The sequence below is a fragment of the Ochotona curzoniae genome, unplaced genomic scaffold (genome assembly GCF_017591425.1).
Source record: "Ochotona curzoniae isolate NIBS_2020 unplaced genomic scaffold, NIBS_Ocur_1.0 scaffold_2453, whole genome shotgun sequence".
Classification (NCBI taxonomy): domain Eukaryota; kingdom Metazoa; phylum Chordata; class Mammalia; order Lagomorpha; family Ochotonidae; genus Ochotona; species Ochotona curzoniae.
Window position 1 is genome coordinate 745,444 of NW_024467094.1, and position 27,854 is coordinate 773,297.

Consider the following 27,854-nt stretch of genomic DNA (forward strand, 5'->3'; position numbering starts at 1 on the left):
CACAGCCACAGAACCCTGTGGAGACCTGTGGTTCAGACCTATCAGCACAGTGACCTTCTGGGGACAAGGGCCTTGCCCTGACCTTCCGCTATGATCATGACAAACTGCACAGCCTGGGGCTTCTGACAGCTCAAGGTCACCATGCAAGAGACGTCACTCTGACTGACAGTGCTGGGCCAATCCCTGCAACCAGAGGACATGACTGACAATTTGCGGCCAGAGCAGGGATGAGTCAGGCGACTCCACATGTGGGTGCATTTGGGGCTCTTCCTGCTCAGCATCTGCACGCGACACGTCCGACACACCAGGTGTTAGATGTCATCTGGAGAAGACTTGAAGCACATGGTGGCAAGTGTGTGGGTGACATGCAGACATCACGCCCCCTCAGACAGGGATCTTGAGCATCCAGGAGAGGAGTGACCTGGAGCCAATCCCCGAGGATGCCCAGGGAAGTTAAACATGGATGTGCTGGGTCAAACTGGAGAAAACACTTGGGCTGTAAAGTCACAGGCCAGCAGGCAGGGACACCGTGACACAGAGGAGGAGACACCTCAACAGGTACACAGCTGTTGCTTCTCTGGAGCAACATACCATGGTTCTTTGTGCCGCAAGTTAAACTTGCACAAATGGACACACATTTTTGTGGAGAGGCCAGTCACCTAGGGCCCTCTGAGCTGGCAGGCAGCAGGAGGGCCCTAAATTTAATCTACAACATCAACTTGCAGCATCACCCAGACAGGGAGAGAGAAGGATTGCCCCCAGCCTGACTGGCAATCAGTCTCGCAGCACTGCAGCCAGGGCTGCTGAGCACCCAGGGCCTGTCCCAGGACTTCCAGTGCGACAGGTACGGCCCGAACTCAGACACTGCAAGCTCCTGGGGCAGCTAACAAGTAAGCTGGGGGCTTATGGAACAAAGGAAAGGAGACTGGCCATAGGAGACAACAGCACCTTACTACTAAACAAATACTAGTGGCTGAACTTTAGCCTGAGCCTATGAGAAGCCATGGAAACACACCAAACATGTCTGTATTTCAAAGCTCTCAGAATGTACTCTTCAAACCCCAGTGGTCTGTGCCTGAGGCAGGAAATGAGCAGGTCCCATGAAAACAGCACTGCAGAAATGCACAGAGGCACAAAGCAAGATCCTGACACTCCTCCCTCAGAAGGAGCCATGCAGGCTGGCTGCTGGGGTATCCAGGGAGGCCTGGACCAAGCTGCTCTGATGGTTTCAGCAAGAACAGGATCATTACAGATCATGCAGTCTGCAGTCATGCAGTTCTGTTGTGATCACTTCAGATCACAACAGAACAGGGTACACAGACTAGATTTGGTACGATTCATTTCCCTGAGTCAAGACAAATGGACTTCTATGCCTTCTCTATTGTTTATTCACACAATTTTTTTTAAAGATTTATTTTATTTTTTATTGGAAAGTCAGATATACAGAGAGGAGAGACAGAGAGGAAGATCTTCCATACGATGATTCACTCCCCAAGTGAGCGCAACGGCCGATGTTATGCTGATCCAAAGCCAGGATCCAAAAGCCTCTTCCAGGTCTCCCACATGGGTGCAGGGTCCCCAGGCTTTGGGCCGTCCTCGACTGCTTTCCCGGACCACAGGCAGGGAGCTGGATGGAAAGCGGGGCTGCCGGGATTAGAACCGGCGCCCATATGGGATCCCAGGTGTGCAAGGCGAGGACATTAACCACTGCGCCATCGCGCCGGGCCCCACACAATTTTTAAAAGACTGTTTTGAAATTTGCTGTTTGAAACTAGACAGTTTATTGAGCATCCCACTGTTAGCAGGTGTGTAACTTTGCTCTCCAACTCAAACGTTCCCCTGTGCTTACTGAGAGTTTACAGAAAATACTCTGGGGTCCACACGGTAACAAGCCTAAGGGGCAGAATACAGTGCCAGCACTGCATATGGGTACCAGACCAGTTCTAGTCTGGGCTGCTTCACTTCCCATCCAGCTCCCTGCTTGTGGCCTGGGAAAGCAGTAGAGGACGGCCCAAAGCCTTGGGCTCTTGCACCCATGTGGGAGACTCAGGAGCTCATGGCTTCAGACTGGCTCAGCTCTGGCTGTTGTGACCATTTGGAAAATGAACCAGAGGATAGTACACTCACTCTCCTCTCTCTGTAAATCTTCCAAATAAAAAAAAATAAATCTTTAAACAAAACAGTATTTGTTCCTTTATTAAATACCATCATATGAAAAAAGTTACATGAAATGGACCATATACTCTTCATAGAGAAGTAAATTTTATGGGCCCAGCATGGTAGCTTAGTGGTCAAAGTCCTTGCCTTGCACATGCTAGGATCCCATATGGGTGCTGGTTCATGTCCCAGCTGCCCTACTTCCTATCCAGCTCCCTGCTTGAGGCCTGGGAAAGCAGGGGTAGATGGCCCAAAGCCTTGGGACCCTGCACCCGTGTGGGAGACTTGGAAGCAACTCCTGGCTTTGGACTGGCTCAGCTCCAGCCGTTGCGGCCACTCTGGGAGTCAATCAGTAGAAGGAAGATCATCTTCTCTGTCTCTCCTTCTCTCTGTAATCTGCCTTTCCAGTAAAAATACATAAATCCTAAAATAAATAAATTTTTACCAGCAGATGGGTGATCGGCTGGTCCACTTCCCAAATGCGTACAACAGATGGAGTCAGGCCTGGCCAGAGCCAGCAGTCTGGAACTTAGCACAGGTCTCCCGTACAGATGACAAGGTTCCAAATACTTGAAGCCATCATCTTCTGCCTCTAAAGTGTGCATCAGCAGGAAGCAGAATAAGAAGCAGAGGAGCCAGGACTCAAACTAAACACACTGACATGAGATGTGGGTGTCCCAAACACTGAACTGTTAACAGCAAGTATCCATTTAAAAAAAAATTGATTTCAAAAGATAGCGCATACAATGCTAAATCATAGTAAGTGTACACTATATTTGCCTATTTTTGAGAAAATAAAAAAGAAAAATTTCCCAAAACTCTGCTTCCAATTCTGCCTTCATCATTTAAGAGTCTGAGGAGTGACTCAGTTTCTGCTACCTCACTGACCACACCTCCCATCCAACTACCTCAATGTCCCACACTGAAACCCCACTTCAGTCTCAAGCTCTTACAGCAAGGATGAGTATCTTTCAGTTGTGCCCCCAGAAAGGCCCCTGTGGGACTGCCGCTCTGAGGGTGTAGTCTGTATCCTGGTGGTTGTTCCCCACTCCAAGAGATGTACTCTTTTCAGAGCAAGCCAGTGCCACCAGCCCTCCCTGCCTCGGCCACCAGGACTGACTGCATGGACTTAAGGTACATGTTCATATCCCAAAGTAATGTGTCACCCGATTCCCATTGCCCACCAAGACTCCTAGCCTGACACCACGGTCAGGTAGCAGGCCCCGAGGGCTAGGGACAGTCCTGACCCCAGGAAATGCCTGGCTAGTGGCTGCCAACTGCCTCTCACCCCCAAGTTCCCTGATGGTGTCACTCTGACCTTAGCACTCTGCTGCACCCCACCTCCCACGTCTCAGGGCATCCCTGAAACTGGCCTAGGGACACTTCTGGAGCAAATGCTCTGCTTGTGTTTGGGTTTCTTTTGTTTACATTTGAGAGTCAGAGAGAGAGAGAGTGTTCTGATCGCTAGTTCACTCCCCAGTGCACATAACGGCTAGGGCCAGGTCCAGGGCAACAGGCACCAGCTAGGTCCCACACATGGGGTGCTAGAAAACCCAATTACTTCAGCCACCACCTGCTGCCTCCCTGCCGCCTGCACGGGCTGGAGGCTGGAGCCGAGAGTCAGCCAGGCACCAAAGCCAGGCACTCTGATCTGAAGATACAGCCGTCCTGACCACTAGGTTTTCGACACCCATGCCTTGGATTTTCTTTTCTGAACAATTTCCCACATCCTCAGGTTTTCAAAATTAGGCTGTGGAAGACTCCTTTTCTCTGGTGCCTAGTTCTTCTTCTTCTAATACTTACTTAAACATATTTGAAAGAAATGGGAAGACACAAACAGAAATCTTTCATCTGTGGGTTCACTCTCCAGATAACTACAACAGTTAGAACCGAGCCAGGAGCTTCATCTGGTCTCCCACATGGTTGGCAGTAGCCCAAACACTTGGGCCGTCTTCCACTGCTTTTCCCAGGCAGCTAGACTGGAAGCAGAGCAGTCACTACTTGAACTGGTGCCCAAACGGGATGCTGGCATTTCAGGTGGTGGTTTTACATGCTACACCACAGTGCCAGCCCCCTAACGAAAACATTTCTTATGTGCACACTCCATGTGTCTGCCCTTGGCCTTGGCTTTGCCTTGTTTCCTCACCCTGATGTTCCTCTTGCCTTCCTTCCTTCTTTCTGGCATCTGTTTAATCCGATGGTGCTGGAATCCTCTGATGGTGCTGGAATGAAGCAGGACGAAGCATACTAAATGGGCATGGCCTCCAGTGACCACAGGGCAAATCACGGCTTGGGCTGGTGGAAGGCACAGGCAAATAAGCTCAAAGTGCCAGGGGCCTAGGCAATGTCTAACAGTCCCCTCAGCACAGATGTGACCCAGTACCACAGCCAGCCTCTCTGCGCTGGACGACAGCACAAGCCCTCCTTGGGCCAAGGAGCCACCAAGACATGAGGGGCCATCAGAGGAGACCTGGCTGAAGTCCACACATGGCCAAGTCCTCCACTGGGCCTTCATGTAGGATTCACCTGAATGAATCAATGGGCAATGAAGGTTCTTTTCTCTGTCCTTTAAAAAAAGTAATGCTGGGGCAGGCAGCAGGCACTGTGGTGCAGTAGGCAACGCCACCTCAAGGCACACAGGAGTGCTAGTTGAGTCATACCTAGTCTGCACTCCTGGCCCAGCTTCCCGCCAACGTGGCAGTGAGGCAGAGGTGGTGCAGCAAGTCCCTGGATCCCTACCACTCATGTGGAAGACGCGGATCACGCTCCTGACTCCCGGCTTTGGCCAGGACTAGTCCTGCTGTGGGCATTTGGAGAGAAAACCGTGGCTCTCTGGCATTCTGCTTTTTTTTTTTTTTTAACTATATAAGTAGAAGAGTAACAGATTGAAAAAGTAAACAAGAAAACAAACAAATCAATCAATCTACAATTCTGGCAGCTTAACGGCCACTCAGAAATTCAAGGCACCAGGTGCCCTGGGACTTGTTCACGTTTTGTCAGAGACTGTGATTCAGGGAGCTGTGCAAGGGGTGCCAGGGAAGGCTAAGCCGGGTCTTGCTGCCCTCCTCACCAGCCCTGGACAGAAGCCACCCCAGCACATGAGACAGGGAGGGAGAGACGTGGCATCAAGCCCCCGCAGTCAGGGCCAGCAGCCGTGCTCTCTTCTCTAGTCTCCATGTAGTGGGAATGATTCTCACATCATCTGCCTCCCCTTCTCCAAGGTCAATTTATTGATTCATTTACTTATTTACTGAAAGCACGGAAACAAGAAGCAGAGGGAGAAGGTGAGAATGAGAGAGAGGACGAGAGCACGCACACTTTCATCTCCTGGTTCACTTTCCAAATGGCCGCAAAAGCCATGATTAGGCCCAGCACAAGCTAGGAGAGAGGAGGCCCATCTGGGTATGCCACATGAGTGGCAGGGGCCAAGTACTTAGGCCATTACCTGCTGCTCCCCAGACACATTAGCAGGAAGCTAAGTCAGAACAGAAGTAGAGCTGGCAGGACTGGTGCTCCAAATTGGAGTGCTAGTCTCACAAGGGGTGGCTCAACCTTCTGCCTTTGATGCAGGTTCCTGCCACCTCAAGAACTTGTGCAATGAGGACAGCACTGTGGCCTGCCACAGGGTGTCAGTTTGTGACCGAGCTGCTCCTCTTCCAAACCAGTTCCCTACTATAGCCGGGAAAGCACTGGAAGATGGCCCAAGCGCTTGTGCCCCTGCTACCATGTGGGAGACCTAGAAGAAGTTCTAGGCCCCTGGATTTGGCTTGGTCCATTCCTGGCTATTACAGCCATCTGGGGAGTGACCCAATGAACGGAAGATCTGTTTCTCCCTTTCTCTCCATAACTCTACTTTCCAAATACATACGTACGTATACGTACATACATACATACAGCTTTAAAACAAACAAAACGGAACTTCCACAATTTCTCCCCATCTGCTGAACGTCATGATCTGTCCTGCTCAGCAGGAGAGTGGGAAGAGCCCTGAGCAAGGTAACAGGTAGACCGTTTATACCTGGGGGCACGTCCCCACTGGCTGTGCCATCATACGGGATCTCATGCAAATCTGAGAGGCCTGGTCTGGGCTGTGCAGCTTCTGCAGCCGACAGACACAGTCCCACAGATTTACCACATGCTCAGATTCTGGGAGAGCCACTGAACAGTAAGCCAAGGCTTCAAGCCTTGATCAGGGAGGACAGCAGCTGTGCAAGCCAGGACAGAGGCCTGTTCAAGCACCAGCATCTAGCAAGCAGCATCCCCGGCCCTGACTCCTCTCCCTGACTTGCAACCTCTTGGACTTTCCTAGCACCTCCACTGTGTACCATGCGGACAATCTGCCTCTCACACACGCAAACCTGCTGACCCTCAGCTGTCCTAACTGTACAGCCCACAGTCATACACTGTTCCTGCCACCACTGTCCACCCCTCCAGGCAAGGTTCCTGGTCCCGCTTTAATAAAAACTCAAAGCTCAGCCACATCCAGAGCTCTGGGGCATGTCTGGCTGTAGGCTCCAATCTCTGACTGCCCTAATTCCTTCCGGGCCAAAGGGGTCCTGTGAATCTTTCCAATTCTGAACTTGGACCCCTCCTCAGAGCAAAAATAGTCCCCCAATCTCAGAGGAAAGGCCTGGAAGGCCCCACGTTCACCCACTCCTCCAGGTCCTCTGTCCTCTCCACCCTGATCCCACCTGCTACCTCCCTCATTCAGTAGCAGCCTCACTGCTGAGTCTCAAATCCCTGGCTGGCTTCTACCTCTGGCCCTCTGCACTCTGCCCTCTCGACCCAGAAGGTGCTTCCAGACTTCCAGGCAGCTTGCCCTGCCTCTTCTTTCAAGCTTTGCATATTTAATATTGTAAACCACTCCTGTGCTTCCCATAAAACCACTTGGCCAGTTATTTTGTTGTGCTGTTCCCAGAGTCCTCCCCACCTAGCAGGCTGTGTAATTTATTTACATTGCATTTTTCTTCCCATTAGTTCCTGATCTACACAGGGCATGGGGATCTGCTCTGCATTTAGCACAGTGCCTGGCCTGTCACTAAACATAGTGACTGCTATGCTACAGGGGCTGTGGGAACCCAGAGCACAGATGGGACAGGCTACAGAGGGGAGGTCAGAGGGATGCCCTCAGGCAGACACCTGACACTACCTGTGGGGACACAACGTTAACACAGCCTGAGAAGTGGGGCTCAGAGCTGGCGGGGGGGGGGGGTGGCTGAGGTCGCCAGGAACAGCTCTGCCTACCCAGGTAAGACTCTGGAACGGACCCTGCAGAGAGCCTGGCATCTAGGGGACACTCTGGACCCCAGGGCTGAGATCCTTTATTCTGATCAGGATGGGGGGAAGCGGGAGACGGGGATGGCAGGATGACAGCACAGGCATCAGCAAGGAGGCTGGAGGCAAACTGAGGCGCAAGCAAACCTAACGTCACGAGGCCGTGTCCCGAGTGAGCCCCACCGCTGGCGTCCACGGTGCACCCAGATCCAGCAGCATGTGCCATAAGCATCTACCTCCTACCACCTGGTGAGGCCCCAAGACAGAACAGCTAGAAACAGGGGAAAGGTCCCGCTCCACCAGCCCCACAAAGCAAAACCCTCCCTGGTCTCCCCATTTCACAGAGGAGAGGCCTGGAAGGCCCCAAGCTCACTGCCTACTGAGCGTGTGGCCTGTGATGAGGTGATGGGTGTGAGGTGTGGAGAGGCACAAACAAAGTTACAGGATGAAGCTTAACTCCATGTAACACTTGTTGGCCAAAAACTCACACAAGAAGTAGTCAAAGATAACACACACTCATTTTTATCTTTAATTTCTATCCATGCTAAAAGGAAAAATCTGCAGCTTAAATGTCTTGTCAGACTGGAGAGGGGGAAGGAGTGGAGAGGAAACCCAGGCCAAGGGAGCAGAGGCAGGCCAGCATGGTGAGGGCACAGACCTGATTCTATAAAATACAAATGCCTCAGGGAGGCCAGCTGGACCCCAAGGCTCAGGAGAGCCCTGCCCAGGCCCTCCAGGAGCAGCACCAGAAGGTTGGCACTTGAAGGAGCTTTGTGGAAACCTGCTGGACACAGCCCAAATACAAGGCCAGAGAGATGGGGAGGTGGACGCATAGCCCCAGGCCCCCAGGCAGCCCCTCATTGCATACTGTGACTGTTCCCATCCTTACAGCTGTGCAGCACCAGGCTGGGCCGCCTCCTCAGGGTTCTCGAATGTCAGCCTGGAAGCCGCCAGAACCCTGTATAAACCATGAGGGGAAGACAGGAGCATAATGAAACTAGCCCAGAGCTAAATATAGCGACGGTGCGAATACCCAAGTCAAACAAGCTCCAATATTAATGAGGTATGAATGAGCAGGAACGGTTTCCAGAGCTGAGTGGAGGCTAGCCGCCCTATCAGCGAGTGGCATGCAGCCCTCCAGCCCCTCCTGGCATGAAAGGGCAAGGGCACAGCCTCCTCCAGAGCTGCGGCCCCATGGGGTCCCAGGGAGACTAGACCGAGGGCATTTTTTGGCCAGTGACAGCCAATAGCAAAACTCTGTTCCCAGTTGAATCTGTGAGAGCTGGAGGCTCTGAGCAGGCTACATTATTGAAAAAGGAGCTGCATTTTCAGTCACCCGTTCAATTAGGAACCTTCAAACACGTGCCCTCGCGCTGACAGCGCAGCCAACTCTCTTGTTCACCACGGAAATGAGGACTTCAGGAAGGACAAAAGCGAATCGGGAAGCAAAAACCACCCCATTTTTTTTTTGCTCAGCATGGCATCCAGGCGTCTGTTAGGGTGATGGCTTCCAGTGCCTGCCCACTGAGGATCCTGCATTTGCTCAGCATTGTGAGATCTGAATCATGCATTTGTACCAGCATGGGGGGGGTGGGGGCTTGTGGGGAGCAGCCCCCTCCCATGTGTCAGAGCTGGGGGGCCTGCACCTCGCCGGCAGAGTGTGAACAGCTGACCCGCGATGCTGTGTGGTAGCATCGCCTGGCCGTGGGTACCTCAGGGAAGAGGCCACCAGGCCCAGCGGGAGGCAGGGAGAGAGTTGGCTGTGCTGGCACAGCAAGCGGCAAGCACCCCCCACCAGCAAGCTGCCCCATATTTCTAGGAAGGAAGAAAGCAAACCGCCGTCCCACCTCGGGCTGCGCGGTCACAAGTGAGGCAGGGCTGGGACCAGTCGCCACTTGGGCGGGAAGCCAGCCCCAGGTGCGGCAGGAAAGGGTGGCGCTGGCTCAACGGCTGCAGCTCCTCGCTCTGACCCAGCGGGACCCCTGTGCGGTGCTGGGGGCACAGCGAGGCCTCGGGTGCTGTTGGGCAGGGACACACACACACACACACAGAGAGAGACACGCCATTAGAGGGTGTGCAGCGGCCCTGCAAGGGTACAGGCTGAGCTGCGGAGTCTGCTGGCCACACTCTGACCCTGGACATGCAGTGCAGGCTCAAGGGCCAAGGGAAGCAGAAAAAGCAGAAAATCTGAGCTGTGGCTGCAGCTCAAGACTCGGCCCAGCGGAAGCCTGGGAGGCCCTGTGCCTGGAGGGAGGACTAACAACAAGCAGGCTCCTGTGCCAACACCCACGCCCGGAAGCACCCCACCATCCTGCACGAGGCAGGACAACATTTCCACTCCCAGAAGCTTGGGAATAAAAGCGTGACCAGAGAAGAGCTGCTGCCCTTGCTGGGCATCACAACAACTCCGCCCTGGAGGGACGGGCCAGAGTAAGCCTCTCCGGAAGTGGCCAAGATGGCCCTGGGCAGAAAGCAAACAGTCTCCCTGGTTTCCGGTGCAACTTAACCCTGAGGGAGACTTCTGGAAATGAGGCTGAAAACTGTTTTCAGCAGTGTCGAGAAGCTCATAGCCTTTGTTTAAGCAAAGGACAACCCAGCAACAGGACAGGAAAACACCAGCTTGTTCCTGGCTGACAGTCACTTAGCATTCCTAGATACAGGAAGTCTGACTGGGGTGTGCAAACTTCCAGATGACACAGATCTCAAATGCCGATGGTGATGGTACAGAGTCAAACTGAAACCTGCCAAACTAGGAAACAGAAGCACTCTGCTAACACAGCCACTGGCCACGCCAGGCTCAGCAGGGCCTTGCCAAACTACAAACAACTTCCTTTCAAAAACAGGGGAAAAAAAAAAAGGGTCCAGTTCTGCTGACAAGGCGTCCCTGCGTCCAAAAAGGGACCAAGTCTGGGATCTGCACTTGGGTTTCTGCAGCACCAGACTCGATTTCTACATCCCCCATTCCACACAGCCTCCTGAGGCTCCACCCGGCCACACAACACCGTTTCTGGGACCCTTCCAGGTGAACCCACGGAACACCAAAGATGGCTCGTGGAGACTGGCATCTTATGCCCAGATCTCCACTTCTGTTCCCCGTAACTGCTTCTGAACATTGGGCAAAGACCCAAAGTAATCCAACATGCAAAACCAGAGCAGACCAGCCTCGCCCAGCCATGCAACCGAATCCCCGAGAATCCTCATGTGCACATTAGAACAGCAGGCCCCACTGGCACTAACAACGCGTACAGGTCTTTTTGCATTCTCGCTCTTTTAAAAACTGAGACAGACACCCGATCTCTCCCCTCTGTGATGCTCAGTAGAATAATACACTGAGCTGCCCTAGAGACCTGCAGCTCAGTCAGCAGCAAAACATTTAATACCAGATTAAAGCAGCAAGATTATCAAGAGAGAGCATTTGTTTCCTCCTGGCTGCCCGGACACAGCCAGCTCCCCATTGTCTGTGTGGCAGGACAATCCCTCCACTGCCAGACCTTCCCTGAGGCGGAAGTTGGCAAGACCTGCCTGAGCCCACCTTCTGTGAGGCCTCACGGAGCTAGCGGCTGGCCCTGGCCAGACACACAGAATGAGAGCCCTAAGTCACAGCAGCCAAGGGACAGCAGGCCCTGGAAAGCCCTTCTGTACCTATAACTCAATTCCAGACCCAAAACACAGCTGAACCTCCGTGGCATCCCCCGTCCCGGGGCACCCACCCTACCTGTCACCCTGCTGTATCTTCCCACAGCACTTGACCAGGCAAGGGCTGGGGACAGTGGGGTTACTCACAGCCATGGTAGGAGGCCGGCGAGCCCCCGGCTTTGCCATATTCCTGCTCTGAGTAGCTGGTAGACAGGTTGGGCTGGCTGGAGCCACGGCCAAAGGTGATCTGGTTACTGCCCATGCCAGTGGCCACCTGAGCCATGCGCTCTTTGGTTTTGAGGGCCTGGGCCCTCTCTGCCTTTAGCCGCTCCTCGTCCTTGAGGAGGGCCACCAGCTGTTTTGACTTCTCCCGCACGTTGACGCCCTGGTCCTTGCCATCACGGTCGGCGTACTGGAAGTCCTTGAGGGTTTGGATGGCAAAGATGTTCTCGCGGCACTGCTGGGCCACCCGCTCGGAGCCTGTCTTAATGAGGTAGTCCAGCAGCGTCAGTGCCTTGTACACGTGCCGCCAATTCTTGCCGTGGTCGTTAAGCCGCTTCCACACCATGCTCATGATCTCCGAGAAGGCCACCACATTGTAGGTAAGGTCCGCGATCTCGGTCATCAGAGAACTGGACGGGCCCCACGGGTCATTGGAGGTGGCTTCCCGGACTTTGATCTCAGCCTCGGAGTAATTGTTCACAATGTTTTTCATCTGCCTTCTAATGGATGAGGTCGTCATTTTTGCTTTCTTTGTTGCCAAGTCAAAAGGCCCTTCACAAAGAGATGCTTTCCTGGCCTCCGCCAGAAGGAAACCTGTGAAGGCCAGCTTCCGAAACCAACCTGAGGCAAGACGCCGGCACAATCATTTCCTCATGTGGAGCCACAGTGGATGCGGGAGGCTGGGGGCCAGTGCCTATGGAAGAAGCAGAACATAGCCGAGGGCAGCCGTGAGCCACGGGGCAGGGTCGGGTGGGCACAGGTGCGGGCCACCGGCCAGAGCCAGGGTCGGGCGGACACAGGTGCGGGCCACTGGCCAGAGCCAGGGTCGGGCGGACACAGGTGCGGGCCACTGGCCAGAGCCAGGGTCGGGCGGACATGTCCCAGCCTCCTGAGGGCAAGTACCCATCTTTCTTCCCAGACCAGATCTTCTCATCAAGCCAGTTAGTAAAGAGTGAGAATGTAAACACAGTTAAGCCTTGAGAAGGAAGTGAATGCTACATTCCATTTTCATAAACAGCTCTTCTGGGGGCAGTAAGAAAGAATCAGGAAGTTGGGGAAATTGATCTTGACCACTTACAATTACACCAGGGTGAGAGGAGGCCACACCTATCCAGCCTGTCTTCACCCCCCAAAAAGCCTACCTACACCTTTAAAATTACTCAGTGCTCCCGGCAGCATGGCAGCATTCTCCCTGGAACAGCACTTCTCTCTGGACCCTCTCTGTTCCAGGCCTCAGGAGGGTTCCATGGCGAGGTGTAAGACCCGCACCTGGCCAGCCAGCGCCTGCTACACCCGGCCCCATGACACAGCCTGAAAATAGCTGGCTCTTGTCCCAGCCTGGAGCTTTAAACACACCATTCTGCCTCCACATGGAACACTTACAGAGCTATGGTGAGGTCCACGTCTCCAATGAGGGGCTCTGGTATAGGCGTCTGGCGCCCCCCATTGGTCTTGATCGGATGAAGTACCCAGCACCCAGCACTGAGCTTGACTCGGAACAAACACTGTTGAGTGAAAAGTTACAGGTTAGAAACTGTATCCTTGGGCTGGCGCAATGTCTCAACAGGCTAATCCTCCACATGCAAGTGCCTGTGTCCCTTATGGGCACAGGTTCACGTACTGGCTGTTCCACTATCCATCCAGTTCCCTGCTTGGGGCCTGGGAAGGCAGCAGAGGACGGCCCAAAGCCGTGGGACCCTGTACTGTACAGGAGGCCTGGAAGAAGCTCCTGGCTTTGGATTGGCTCAGCTCCAGCCGTTGTAGCCACTTGAGGAGTGAACCAGCAGATGGGAGATCTTTCTGTCTTTCCTTTTCTCCGTAAATGTATTTTCAACAAAAATAAATAAATAAATATTTTTTAAAAGAGAAACAGTGTCCCAATTTCCAGGAAGAGCAGTCTGGTAGACAACAAAGAAGGCTTCATGGAAAATACTTACAACAAAAAACTATGTGTGTATTTCAGTAACTACCTGCACCAAAACACATCTATCTTCTAGTCCCATCTTCCATGAATTTCTTGACTCTTACATAAAACCAAGAATCTGAGTCGTGGAAGTTTCCGGGAATGGCCACAGACCAATATTGTTGGTGCTGGGGCCGGAGACCATGGTTCCACTGGTTCCACCAGCCCCACCAGCCCCACAGCCTGCCTGGTTACTGGGGACTATGGGCCAGGCTCTGCCTCACCTGAGGCTTAGGAAAGCCCTCTGGGTAAGGAGTCTTCTTCCCAGGGTGGAGATGAAGTGCCTGGGGCCTAGAGTCCCACAGCTGGCTCACCAAGGCTGCCTGCCTGGGAGCTGCACCCTTCTTCCAACCCCAGCCAGCATGGGACCCACCACCTCCACCCACCCCTGGTTCTCCTCCAGGCTGCTTGCTGGACCAACAATAGATGGCCCCACCTTCCTCCTTCAGGGATCAGCAGGCTCTTCCATTTCAAACCACCTGGGTTCACTCAGCAGGGAGTCGCACCCAAGAGGCCTCTGCCACCTCTCTCCAGCTCCTGAAGCAGCATGGATTAATAAGCCCAAGAAGTGGTGGGTCTGATCTGGGCTCAGATGGCTGAGAATCCCTTAGGAAAAATGAAGGCTTTCCTAAGAGAGGAACCACGGCCAGGCCCTGCTGCCTGTGGGTCTTGCCATCTGCTGGAGAAAGATGACCCCCAGCAGGACCATTCCCCAGGAGGCCATGAGGCCCAGACAGGACTCCCACAGAAGCGCCTTTAGGAGTGGAGCTAGCATGTCCCGTGAGCATGGGCTGGCAAGAGATGGGATGCTGACCAAGGTAGGGCCTTTCTCTACCAGGCTCAATTTACAAAGACACCTGCTGGTGGATGCTGTGAAACACTTTAGGGAAGGAAAAAGTTACTACAATGCTTGTTACAGTCAGAAACACTTTAGAAAAACATACTATGTAGCACAGCTGCCTGCTGTTTTCTGAAGTTTACAGATAAGAATGGCTTTCTGGACTGGTAGCTGATGAGAAGGCAGAGATCTAGCCAGCAAGTCCCTACCAAGAAAAACGACACCACGGGTGTCCCCTGAGAAACTTTTCCAGGCCCACCAAGTCAGGCGGGAGGGGCCCACACACAGCAGGTGGGGCCCAGAGCAGGAGCCCTGCGAAAGAACATAAGCCTCCATGGCCTGGCCCAGTTCACTGTGGCCCTGCTCCTCCCCTTCCTGTCTGCAAGGGGCTCTACGCACTGAACACCTCCTCCCCCAGCACCCACCTGGCAGGACTCACTCCTTCCAAGCCCCAGGCACCCCTCCACGCCACCCATGATACGTCCTTTTGTTTCCAGAGCTGAAATTCTGTTTTATTCTTGTTCTTTTGGGGGATAGTTTGCAAGTTCCACTTTGCAAACTTTCCTTCTCAGTTTGCTAATTTTCTTTCCTTTCCAGTTTGTTGAGCCTGAATCTATCCCCTCTCCCACCCCCACTCAGTTCCTCACTCAAACCTGAGGAAGTGCAATCAAGACACAAATTATCAGCCATCTCTTAAGCAACCCCAGGCCAAATAGATGGCTAAGGGGGTAGATAGAGGGGAGTGTCTTGGTCAAAACGATCAAGAAAAACCAACACTGTTAAACATTTAGACCAAAGCCAAGCAAAAACAAAACCAATCAGGAAGCATGCAGACTGATTTTCATAAACGACATCCTGACAAACACCCTAACTTCAGTAATGAGAAACGCCTTTAGGAACTCTGTCCCCCTAGTCCGGCATTACTTGGAACTATCTGTAATAAGATGGAAAACAGAGCACACAAGTTCACAAAGCCCTGTTGCCACCTGGAAATACTTGTGAACGGAGAGAGCAAGATGACGTCAACTTGGGATTTATTATTCAAGGTCAGCAAACCTTTGTGATTACATTCACAGAGCTGGAATGAGTGGAGCTGGCCCATTGATGACAGCCAGGCTGAGGTTCCCATCCCGATAAAAGCCCATGTTTTCAAACTGCACTGATGACACAGCCACTGTGAACCACATGGACACATGGAACTGACAGAATCTCCAACCCACAGCAGAGAACCTGTACTCAGCAGGCCTAGGGGAGTCGCTCTGCGGGCAACACAGAATCCGTCAAACCTCTCAAACATGCTGGGGAGCTGCGCAGCCTTCGTTTCCAGAGCCACAGTTTCCTCAGCACAGGACACATCCCCCAGTTAGTCCTCCAAGCCAGGAAAGACTCCTTAGGCCATCAGCCACAGCTACTGCCACCAGCAGAGCCAATCTGTTGGTTCTGCTGCCACGGAAAGGGCACCTCAGTCTCCCGAGGGGTGGGGAGTGGGGAGGGAGGCTGGGCGCTGGGCTGGCTGACAGAGTCCACAGTCCAAGCCGGCGCCCCAGCCCTGACATGCTGACGATTCAGAGCAGGCCGCCTGGAGGTCTCTCTAGATGGGAAGGGAAGCTGTGAATGCCACCACAGGCCAGGGCTTCGTTTGCCCCAGACTGAAAAGACTCACTTGAGAAAACAAGAAGCTGAGAACGGCAGAGGGCCCAGAGACCTATCACGTGGTCTGCCTCCACGCCTCAGAGGAGGACAGGACACACGACAGAGGGCAGGGGCACCTCACTGATGCCACAGGGCAGCTCAAAGACCAAGGCAGAGACACCACCGCAGGCCTTAATTGCGACTGCCCTCCAGCACCATGCCCCCATCCTTGGAGGGCTGTCTCCTTCCCAGGGGGGCTCACCACTACCCCCAAGAATCCAGCCTTTTGTGAGAGGATTCATACACAGGCAGGCAAAAAGCTGGGGAAAGAAATTCTGGCACACTCAAAAACACCATCAGCTCTCCACTGTCAGTGGAGACCGGAAAGAGAATGAATGAATAAAACAGTAAACAAAATCGGGCTGGGTGGGAGCGGGGGGGGGGGGGGGGGGCAAGACAAATTTCCAAGCCAAGGGTGATGTCCCTGGAGGCAGGAAGAATCCCGTAAGAATGTGCTCTGAGTACTTGCTGAACTGGATGGAGAGCTTTCTAAATCTGGCACTCACCATGAGAAGAGACAGAGAAGCTCTGTGGTTTCGGGCAGCTGGGGTGGGGGGGAGCGGTTGATATCAAGCCCCACGAGTCTCTGCCGCGTGCCTGGGTGCTGAGCCGAGGTTGGCCATGTGCTAAGATGCTCACCAATCAGCTGAGGTCTCTTACCAATAAGATGCTGGGCAGCGGCTTTTGAGCTGCAAGGGTTGTCTCTTGCCCTCTGCTAAACCTAACAGTCAGAGCTCAATCAACACTGACTGTGGCAATTCAGACCCATAAGTACCACCTCCATCTCAGGGGTGGGTGGGGTGGTGTTAGTGGTGAAGCCAGTCTGGGACACCACCTTCCTACAGGTGGTCCAAGATTTGGCTGCTCCACTTCTGATCCAGCTCCCTGCCGATGCACTTACGAAAGCAAAAGAAGATGGCCCAAATGCGTGGACCCCTGCATCGTGCAGGAGACCCAGAAGCAGCTCCTGTTTCCTGGCTTCCATTTGGCCCTGTCCTTGCTCTTACAGCCATTAGGGGAGTAAACCAAAGGCAGAAGATCTCTCTCTCTCTCTTCCAAATAAATAAATTGCTTATTCAAAACAAGAAAAAAAAAAAAGCTCTCCATCTCAGGTGGCAGCTTAAACAATGCGTGTCAGGCAGTCTCGGGTCTGTCTCCTACAAGCAGATCATAGTGAGAGCCCCGAAAGCAGATACACTCCCCTACCCCTCAGGGACACACCAAGCGCGGCCCACTGACCATATATATGTATTAGAAGCTCCATCCAGGAAGCTGGTTCACAATGCCCAGGGTAACTGAGGGCCACCTCCTCTGTAACAAGCTGCCCCTGGGCTTCTCAGAATGCTGGAATGATGGCTGCCCACCGCGTGATGGGCATGAAAGCAAAGTGTATACACACTCTGCATCCCAGGGTCAGAGGAGGGGCAGTTACACTCATGAGAAAAACCTCCTCACCTTCCTCCTGGGCAACAGGAGGTCCCGGCAAGGGCAGCTGGGCCCACAGCTCACATGACCGAGCCCGACGGGCTCTGCAGGAGACAACAGCCCAGTCAGGACAATGTGGACAGAGGCACATTCTTTTCAACAGTGATCATTTCAGTCTAAAGAGAAAGGACTATTATGACTTGGCCCCAGCCATGCTCACAGTAACTTAAGGCCTAATAACCACTGCTCATGCAGAGAGGTGAAATAAAAAGGGGGGAAAAAGAAATCTTATCCTTTCCTCTCACCACAACAGTGAGAAAACAGCCAGAAAAGAAACTTCTCTAACTGGAAGGGGGCTCTCTCCACGCCCATGACTACCTGCTGGTTAGAGAAACTGTTTTGTATCCATATCCAAAAGGCAGATTTAAGAAACCTTTTCTGCTCCCATACTTCTACAACATCCAGGGAAAGGCCACAACCCTCGCTGACAGGGGTGCGGGTGGGGGGTCAACAGCCCATGCATTCTCCTCTCTCAGGCAGGAAGAAGCCAGCAGGATGCCGGTCAGGCAAGGCTAGGACAGAGCTGAAAACAGCTGACCACCGGAAGAAGCGACTCCCACACTAGCTCCGCCACCCTTCAGGCAAGCAGGAGGAAGACAGGCATTAGAACAGGTGGCAGGTGAGCACCTGCAATCTGATGCATTGTCTTTCTGGAAGCAGAATGCAGGACCCAAACACACACCAGCAATTCCATTTTTCTTTACCCCTGTGCCCTGTCCACTCTGTGAGGGAAGCAGTACATGGGTCCAGGCTGTGTGGATGGCAATAGGTGGCCATCTTAGAAACCGGAGTCAGGTGGGGTCAGGAAGCCTGGTCCTCATTGTTCTGCATATAAATACCCCAAAGACTGAGGGTTCCTTCAGTGCCCTCCACCCCCATTCTCCTCAAAGCAGCTATGCAAAACTGTCATACCACAGACGGAAAAAGCAAACAGTGTGGTGTGGCAGGGAAGGCAAAGAACGAAGAGAATCAGGGAGAGCAGATGCCACAGAAGCCAACCAAAAAGTCCCGACCCTTTCCCTAGATCGCTAATTCTGACAGCCCGTGCCCTGCTGGCCACCACAGCGACACGGGGAGGCTGAGCACTCTACTGGCCTGGCCACACACCACTAAGAGGTGAGAATCCCAACCACCAGCCAGGTGGGACTGTCCATTCAGGCCCGTGGGGTATCCCCTTGACCTCTGGAAGGGCACCCTACCACCACTGTGAATCTGCGACAGTGAGCAATCACTGGTAGAAGCTGACACGGCCACCCACATGAGACTGGGCCCGATGACTCCACTTGCCTCCTCCCCACGGGCCAGGTCAGGCTGCAGACTGCCATTCAATCAACATGGCCTCAGAAGAAATACGGAGCTGCATGAGAAATTCTAGACTTCCCAGGATGTCATGAATTCAGAGCTGGCTGGTAGCTCCCGTGGCGCTCCATGCTGAGTTGCTGCCATGCCTGAGTGGCCACGAGCAGTGGCAGTGCAGGGGCTGAGCTGTGGCTTCCTCAGCACAGCCTCAGCAGACTGGGTTTCACACAGCACCGTGAGTCACATCTTTCTTGAAGCGAGCTGGAGGCGCTTGCCAAGAGGAGCTTGCCAAGAAGCAGAAACTCCACAGCAAGTGAGCGCAAGACTCCAGCATGCAACAACCCAGCAGTCTGCTCACCTCTGCCCTGTACCCAGCACAGCTGGGAGGGCAGGTCTGGCTCTTCCAGTGCGGTGCAGGAGGAACGAGGTGGAATTCTACAGACAGGAGGCTGAGCCCTACCAGCTGGCTACGGGTCCCACCCCACGCGCACTGGGCGATGGAGGACAAGTGTGGCAAGGGCTGACTCTGCCACCCACACACTGGAGCTACATGAGGACACTGTCACTTCAGAGGGACTTGGCACAAGCTGACACCAGCCTTGTACTCTTACACTCTACCTGCATGCCCTTTGCCCAGCACGCCACCCTGTCACTGTCTGAGCAGTTCTCCTAGCAACATATTCTAGAACTTGGCGCGTGCGTCCTGTGAGACACACATGCACCTAACATCACAGCAGAAGTCTCAGCTCTTTGACAGTGAGTGGCTAAATGCTCCTGCTGACGGAATCGCGTAGTCCCATGCAGTGAAAGGGAGCGGTCGCAGCTATGCTGGATCAGACTACATCCCAGAAATGTACCAGGTGACATGAGCATCTTGTGCAAGACAGATCTTTTCAGCTCAGCAGTGTGTGCAACAGGCACTGCACACTCCACACTCGGAACAGGCTGTGTACCCCCAGGGCCAGAGGAGGCAGGAATGGAAGGAGTCGCAGGGTGAACCTCAAGGAGCCCTGGAGTCCTGGGGGTTCCTTGGTTTGCACAAGAGCCGCTATGCCGGCGTATACTCAGTGGTATGTAACAGAACATTTGCGATGACAGAGATGGACAATCATCAGGTGGCTCCCACATTTGCCGTGACAAGCAGGACACTTCAGGACTAGGAAGGGATGACTCCCCCAGCACGTCTCATCAGCTCGGCAGGGTAAATAACCTGTGACGCTGTTTCTAGCCAGAGAGGAAAAAGGGAGGTGGCGAAGAGGCAGGTGCTCAAATAGGGAATTTCCCCCTCAGCCTTTGTCCCGAGTGGTCTCACAGGCACGGTGCACATGGGATGATTCTGTTAAGAGACAAAGGGGCCACATGAGGGGCATCACATGGCTGTATTTTGAGACTTGCAGCCTGGCCGACTCAGACCAGTGTAGTCTGCGGAGTCTTCCATGTCTCAAGGGGCAACTCTGACAATCGTCAAAGCCTCTGCTTTTTCGGCAGGCTGCACAGTCAGGAGCTGGGAGGGCTAGGCTGTGATCCTGACCCCGCCCTAAAGCACAAGGGGCTGTAGCAGAGGTGGCGCCTGGGCGAGTTCCGACACCCCTTGAGCTGCAGCATTTTGCTCCTGCTTGTCTGACTTGCTGAGCTGGCTGGGGAAGGCCTCGCTGATTGTCACTGATCAGGGATTGGGAAACAGGTGGTTCTCTGCCATTTTGGGCCTGACACATCAGACCAGTTGTGGGTCCATGCCATCAGCAAGTAAGAAGTCTTCCTCTTCCCGACTTTGAGCATTGATATTATTAAGAGGGTACAACTGGAGGCCTGGGACTAAGTCCCAGTACTGTCACGTTTTAGCAGCACAGCCTCAGGCCAGGCGAGCTCTCTGTGCTGTTGCCTCTTCTGTGAAGAGGCAGGAGGAGGCTAAGGAAAAGAGCAGTCTTGAAGAACTGTAATGAGGGGCTGGTTGCAGGTGCACAGTTGTGGCTCTTGGCATTGGCTGCTTCCATTCAGAGCCCCTTCCAGGTCCTGGTACTTCTGCAGTTCATTCTTCCTGTTGCAACCAGCCCTTCTGAGACTTTCCTTGGAGACAGCAGCTGCTGAGGAGAAGAGCCGACAGCAGTGAGCCTGGTGCTTACCAGTGGCTTGTGTGGTCTGCACCCACGCTGGCTGGCACTGGCACCGCCTGCTGAGAGGCAAACCTGTAGACCTCTCCTTGCTGAGGGCAGGGATGGAAGCAGATGTGTAGACACCCGTCGTTTGCCTGTGCCGCTCTCAGCAGCCCTGAGCAGTCTCCTGTGTTCCCTTGGCTTGCCAGCTGTAGGCACAGAGGCTCAAAAAAGCTCAGCTTCCCTCATGGCATGCGAGTGAAAGGACATGACTTACATCACCAGGGCTGGAGTAAGATCCGCCTGTCTGAGCTCTCCAGTGCCATCCGGAGTCCAAGCTACAAGTGGTCTTGGGTGCTGCCAGCTGCCTAGGTGCCCCAGCTCCTGGCTTTGCATCGGCTCAGCTTCAGCTGTTACGGCCATTAGGGGAGTGAACCAACAGTCCGGGGTTAGGGAGAGCCACCCCATTACAAAACAGAAAACCAGGCTCCACCTTGGGTGCTCCTGATGTGGGACACACTGTGGGATAGCAAGGACACCCAGGGCACAGCCCTGAAGAATGAGAGATGAGCTCAGGCTGCTGTGGGCAGAATGTGAGAGAAACACAGACAGCTGGGCGGGCAGGCACGCTTGTGGGCAGAGGCCACCTGCACTGCCAGCGCTTCACGGGCATGCCCAGGAATCTGGGCCTGCCAACCGCAGTTATTCACCTTCAGGAACTTTGCCATCTCCTCCAAACAGTAACAACAGTAACAGCGGCTAACAGTGATGGAGTACCACATGCTGGGAAGGGCCTTAGGACTGCATCACTGACTCCCTGGCAGAGGCTACACCAGTGTTTGCTTAACATGGCAACTTCATTTCAAACTTTAATTTTTGTGAAAGGCAGAGAAAGGAGGGAGGGAGGGAGGCAGGGAGATAAATAGATATTAACCACTGGTTCACTCCCAGACACCGGCAGTGCCGGAGCTGGGTCAGGACAACCCAGCAGCTGTATTCAGGGACCCATCACCTGCTGTCTCCCAGGCTGCACACAACAGAAAGCTGGACTGCAAATGGACATGGGACTTGAGCAGCAGCTTTACCCACCATGCCACAACATCCGTCACATATTAGTTCACAATTTGGCATTTTGGGGGTTGGCCTTTTGAGGCAAAATTCACATAGCATAAATGTCAGCATTTTGAAGTGAGATTTCCTTTGGTCTATTCACCATGTGGAACGATCACAAGTACTGTCTACTTCCAGAAGATTCCCATCTCCCCTAAGCAGAAACCTGGCATGCACCTGCAGCCCCTGACAAGCCCAACTCCACTCTGTGACCCCACAGAGCTGCCTACGAGCTGCCTACCTGGGACGGATCACACAGCACGGGGCCCTCTGGGTCGGTTCTAGCTCTCAGTGCAGCACCACAGCACGCATCAGTGCCCATTCCTCGTGAGGGCTGAACCATTTCCCCTGCCACGGCTGACCCCCACTCTGCGCATCTCCTTGTCTGTGTTGCTTTCAGGGCTTCCAGCGCTTGGGAACACCTGTACAAGCTCCTGTGTGGAGCTGTTTTCGGTAGACCTGGCACAGACTGAGGGCCAGGACAGCTGCTCTGAACATTCTCCATATGTTTACCTTCCTGAGGAGCGGTCAAGGACAGAGGCATTTGTAAGATGAAGAGCTACTGACATTAACAACACCCAGCTGCTTCTCCCACTTGAAACGATTTGGGGACACACTGAGGGAGAAGCTACTGGAGCTGTGCTCTGCTTTGTTTGGAAGCAGGGAACTGACGTCATCAGAATGGAATTTCTGAAATCCTGGCCCAGTAGCCATCCAGAAAGAGGGCAGGGGCAGAGTGGAGAAACACAGACCTCTTAGATGCCACAATTGAGTCACAAGACGAGATGAGGGTCCCGGGGCGCGTGTGGCCAGGGAACACACAGGAGATGTCCCAGGCACAGGGAGGATCAGGGAGAATGCACTCTGACCATCAGAGGTCAGCGTGGGAGTGGCTGTGCTCTCCACTGCAAGTACCAGCCGAGGCTGCAGGGAAAAGCAAAGGCCGAGTCCTCGGGTTTATTTCAGATGTAGCCGGAGAGGCAGGCAGGACAAGTACAAGGAATAGACGGCCCACGGCCACTGGTACCTAGCACGGTGCAGGAGACTGTGAGGAGGCCACGGTCACAGCAAGGCAGAGGGGAATGAGGACAGACACGGGAGGAGGTGAGCGACCGTCAGCAGAGGCCAAGAAGGGGCCGAGAACGGGGTGGAGACACAGGAGAGAGATCCAATGCAAAGGAGGCAGAGGACAGGGAGCCGGCAGGACCGGCAGGACTGTGTCTCCACTGGTAAGCACCAAGGGATGGTGCTGGGCCAGGGGGGAGGAGGGTTGGCAAGCCTGGGGAGGGGCAGCTCCACTTGTGTACACCTCTGCTGCACACCATCTCTTCCTTCAGGCTCAGGACAAAGCTGAACTCACCAGAGCCAACTTCCTGCCTCATCCCACTTCCCTCCAGGGCTCCACTGCCCGAGACTTGCCACCTGCGGCCCAGCTGCCCGCGCAGAGGCCCTGGAGCCTGCCAGCACTTCCAGCTCTCTCTCCACCCTCCCTTTCTCCCACGACCTCTGGACTGCAGGTTCCCAGGGGACAGAAGCCCAGACTGTCTCCTCACTGCCGCATGCCGGGCCTGGCACAGCGCCTGGCACGCATCTGCTGCAGGAATGAATGACTCCACAGGGCACCAAGTCTGGCCCCCACCTGCTCCATGGCTTCTCTCCCTCCTTTCCTCCCTCCCACCTTTGGAGCTCTCTCAGCATCCTCTCACCTCCAAAGCAATGAATACATAACATGGCCTAATGATATTGTTATATTGATAACAATAAGATTTATTTAAAAGATTTACTTAAATCTTTAAAAGATTTATTTATTTGAAAGGGAAAGTGACAGCAAGAGAGGAAGAGAAACAGAGACAGAAAGACAAAGACAGTACTCCCCATGCACAGGTTCACTCCCTGAACATCCACACAGCCAGAGCTGGGTTAGGCTGCAGCCTGGAGCTTCTTCCTGCGCTCTCTCTCTCTCTCTCTTTCTCTGTGTGTGTGTGTGTGTGTGTGTGTGGCAGGGGCCAAAGACCTGGACTATCACTCTTGGCCTCGCAGCGAGCTGGGCTGGTACTAGCCCTCTGATAAGGGACACAGGCATGCCAAGTGGTAGCTTGACCCCTGTTACTGTAATGCTCTCCCCTGTTACTGCTTTAATGCTGCTCTTCCCACCACTGCTCAGTCACCTGGGTTTCTTTTCTAAAACAGAAAACATAGGGGAAATGTTGGTAGGAGTAAGTTAAGGTGCCACCTGAGTGGCAGCATCCTACATAGTCACAAGCCCAAGTGCCTAGCAGCTCCACTCCATATCCAGCTCCCTGCTAATACTACTGGGAAGGCAGTGGAAGATGATCCAAGTACTTGTACCCCTAAACATCCATGTGGGAGAAAGGGAAGAAGTTCCTGACACTCAGCTTTGGATCAGTGCAGCTCTAGCCATTGTGACCATGTGAGCAGTGAGCCAGCAACACAAGAACCACAACGGCAAGGATGGCCAACAAGCATCAGCAAAGGCCCAGACCCCGACGGCTCAGTGCTGCGGCAGTCATCCCCGGGCACCCCCGATGCCTACAGCCGTCTGCAGGCCCACTAGTCCCTGGGCCACATTCCCCCAAGGAAGAGCCGACTCGCTCAAGCTGACATCCTAACTGGGAGAGCCTGGAGTCTCACACTGAATGCAGCAAGCAGGGGGTGGGGTGGGGGCAGTAAACAGGAGCTTGCATACCGTGTATTTTTTTAATTCTTCAAAGAAGAGCAGTATGCCACCAAATGTCAAAACACAAGAACCAAGAGGAGAAGATGAAAACTGTTATTTTCCTTTTGGTTTTATCTCCACTAGCCAAGTGCTTTGGGTCAAACAGTGTTTACACTGCCATTGTCCTGCTCTGTTTAGAAACTCGTCACCCAGAGGCTCACTTCCAGCGCTGAGAACAGTGGGCATCTGCAGATGGCCCAGCTGCTCCCACGTCCAGAAAATGTCTACTTACAGCTCTCTCTGCTGAGAGGCAGCGAGCAACAACTGTTTACTTCTTGCCCTCAGAACACACCCTGGTCATGTCAGTGCCACCAACCTTCCCCTCCCCCTCCCCACTCCCTCCTGCAGCGGCCACGGGGATAATGAGGCCGTGAGAACAGGTCTATCCAGCAACCCGACATTGCTACATGAACCCAAGGCCTCAGAAGGCCAGGACTGGCCGCCCCTGTGCCTGCAGGCTCCGCTGCTGTGGATCAAATGCACCCAAGGGGCAGCCATGATCTACTGAGTGCCTACTATGCGCAGGCACCGAAACAATTCTCCATGGGATGCATTTCAGATGTGCAGCCAGAGGGACGGCAAGTCTCACAGCTGGACTGCGGCTCTGCTCTCACCACTGAGCCACCCGACCTCTGGGAAAAACTCAGAAGGGCTCTTGCAGCCCCTCTTTCCTACTCAAACATCCCCAGATGCAGCTAGGATGCTGCTGGCAGGATGAGGGGGTCTCTCCACCAAGCAGCCTCAGGGTCAGCATGTGCTTGCAGAGCCCTTTCCAGAGTGACAAGCTCACACAGTGCCACTCTCCTGTCCCCCGGAATGACTGGTTCTCCCCGCATCTTTCCAGGACAGTTACACCTTCCCATGTGCCCACGTCAGTCATGCCTGGAAGGGACTCGGTAGAACACTCTTTGTCAAACATCTTACAGACAAGATGGCAGTGACCAGGCCCTGCCCCACCTTGGTGATGCCTAGCACTGGCTCCTGAATCCAGGTTCCTACCAACAACATTAATCTTATGGAGCACCAAGTGGTAAGCCAAGTACCCTGGGCTCCTACCAGCCACATGGGGGATCTGCATGGGATCCCTGCTCTTGCCTCCAGGCCACCACAGGCATTTGAGCAGGTGAACAAGGCAGTGGAGGCTGACTCCCTCTGTCCATCTCTCTGCCTCTCAAACAAAAGGCGTGTGCCACTCTCCACATTCCCTTCCTGCCCACACACAGATCTGTGCACCATCTGCATGACTCAGAGGAACCAGAGGCAAGACAAGCTCGTCTATCAGAGTGCCTGAAGAAGCAGACAGTGGAAGAGTATTCAGCCTTCAAAAAGGAATCACGACCACGCATGTGTCACAGCATAGATGAGTCCTGAACAGGGTGGCCTCCCCCAATGGGGGCTGGTCAGGATGGGCAAATACATACAGGCACAAAACAGTCTGGGGACAGCTAAAGACTGCAGAGACAGGCATGGCGGGGCAACTACAAGGGTGCCTTTTGGGGGTAATTTAGGATGTTCTCAAATATGATTATGTTGATAGCTACAGTGCCCTAAATATCCTAAAAGTCACTGAGTCATATACAGATATTAAAATTTAAATGAGTGAACTTTATTGCATGGCACATCAATTATTTCTCAATAAAACCTCTAACAACCATCTGAAAGCTCACTACTCACGGCATACTGTATCCATGAAAGACACAAAGTCCCTCGGCCACACACACTGGACACGCAGCCTGCGGGCGAAGGTCAGGTCACGGACAGGTGAGGGGCTGCCAGTTCTCCTGCTATCACAGCCCTATCCCGGCAGGATGCAAACACATTGACGCCTGCCTGTAGCCATGCTGAAAATGATCCTGCGGCCAACTTAAAACTCTGGAGAGATGCCAAAGTTGTGGTTCTGTCCCAACAGGGACCAGATTCTGTCCCAAGGCCACAGTCTGAATCATTAAACACAAAGATACTGGGGCAGGGCCGGGGGTGGGGGGAGGATGGATGGGACAGGTGTGGGGAGAAGGAACAGAGTTATAAACAGTCCTTAAACTGACAGCTCACACTTCAGAAAAAATATAAAATCATATTGAGATATTACTACATCTGTCGACTGGGCAAAAACCCAAACACCTGATGATGTCTTTGCTGGCGAGGCTTTGGGGCAACAAGCAGCCAAATATGCACCACAAAGACCCCTGCCCGGCATACCTGGCCAGAACCTATGCCAAGTGTGCCTCCACAGGGACCACCTCCACACAGCATGAGGATCCACACCAAAGACCGTGAGCTATCGACATGTTGTGGAGACAACACAGATGCCCTCAAAACATGAGATTTAAGGGCGGGGGAAGGGGATTAAAATTAGGAAGGGAACAATTTCATAACATCACACTGCTACAGAGAATGACAGTGGCTCTCCACGGCTCACAGAGAGACATCCAAGCAAGCTACAGAAGAGCGTACATAGCATGTGGCTCTGTCTGATGTACTACAGTTCTGTTTGCACGCACCTGCACCCCAGTGGAGAGCAGACCAGCAGGCAAGCATGAAGCGTCTTCTCATTCAGAACCCCACGGGGACAATGACTAGAGGAGCACCAGCTCGGTGGCCTTGCCTGGTGCTCCCACCTAGCCCACTGCTAGGCCACACCCCTTCTGCCAATCGTATCTCCATGCCACTGAAAGCAAGCAGCAAGCAGGCAGCTTGCCCTGTGCCTTGGAGTTTCATGCCAAAGGCTCCCTTAGCATGGAAAACTGTCATGAACTCAAAGGGCTGCTTTTCTTTTCTCCTGGTCACTTGTATTGGTACAGTGGGGCCTGTCATGAAGGGGGGGGGGTGTCACACACACACACACACCCCCCAGCAGCTCTGCCACTAAAACACATGTCCTACCCAAGCTCCATGAGACAGTGGAAAAAACAACAATCAATCCAGAAACACCATATTGCACACAGTCTGTCTGAAGAGAGCTGACTTCAACACAAGCTTTGGAATGATCAGATGGTGCGGAAGAAAAAAAACACAGCAAGATTTTTGTGCAAAAGAACTAAATGACAACAATCTAAGGTGGTTTTTCAGGAGGAAATTCAGCGTTTGTGGTTTGTTGCTATTTTTACTTTTTTTTAAGATTTTATTTTTATTGGAAAGTCAGGAGAGGAGAGAGAGGAGAGAGAGAGGGGAAGACCTTCCGTCCACTGATTCACTTCCCAAGTGGCTGCAATGGCCAAAGCTGAGCTGATTCAGAGCCAGGAGCCTCTTCCGGGTCTCCCACATGGGTGCAGGGTCCCAAGGCTTTGGGCTGTCCTCCACTGCTTTGCCAGGCCACAAGCAGGAAGCTGGATGGGAAGAGGGGCTGCT

The 27,854-nt window shown here is 53.5% G+C and overlaps 1 protein-coding gene across 1 annotated transcript in view; it reads right to left on the reverse strand.

The window, feature by feature from the left end:
- The window catches only part of EPN2 (epsin 2), a 64,827-nt gene that overhangs the window by 22,767 nt on the left and 14,206 nt on the right, over positions 1-27,854 (reverse strand). Inside the window, exons 2-5 of the mRNA XM_041001684.1 lie at positions 12,673-12,794; positions 11,215-11,983; positions 9,279-9,449; positions 7,254-7,256 (exon numbers count right to left, since the gene is read on the reverse strand). Coding sequence (XP_040857618.1) covers positions 7,254-7,256; positions 9,279-9,449; positions 11,215-11,809 — 769 coding nt within the window. The 5' untranslated portion in view covers positions 11,810-11,983; positions 12,673-12,794. The remainder of the gene's footprint in view (positions 1-7,253; positions 7,257-9,278; positions 9,450-11,214; positions 11,984-12,672; positions 12,795-27,854) is intronic.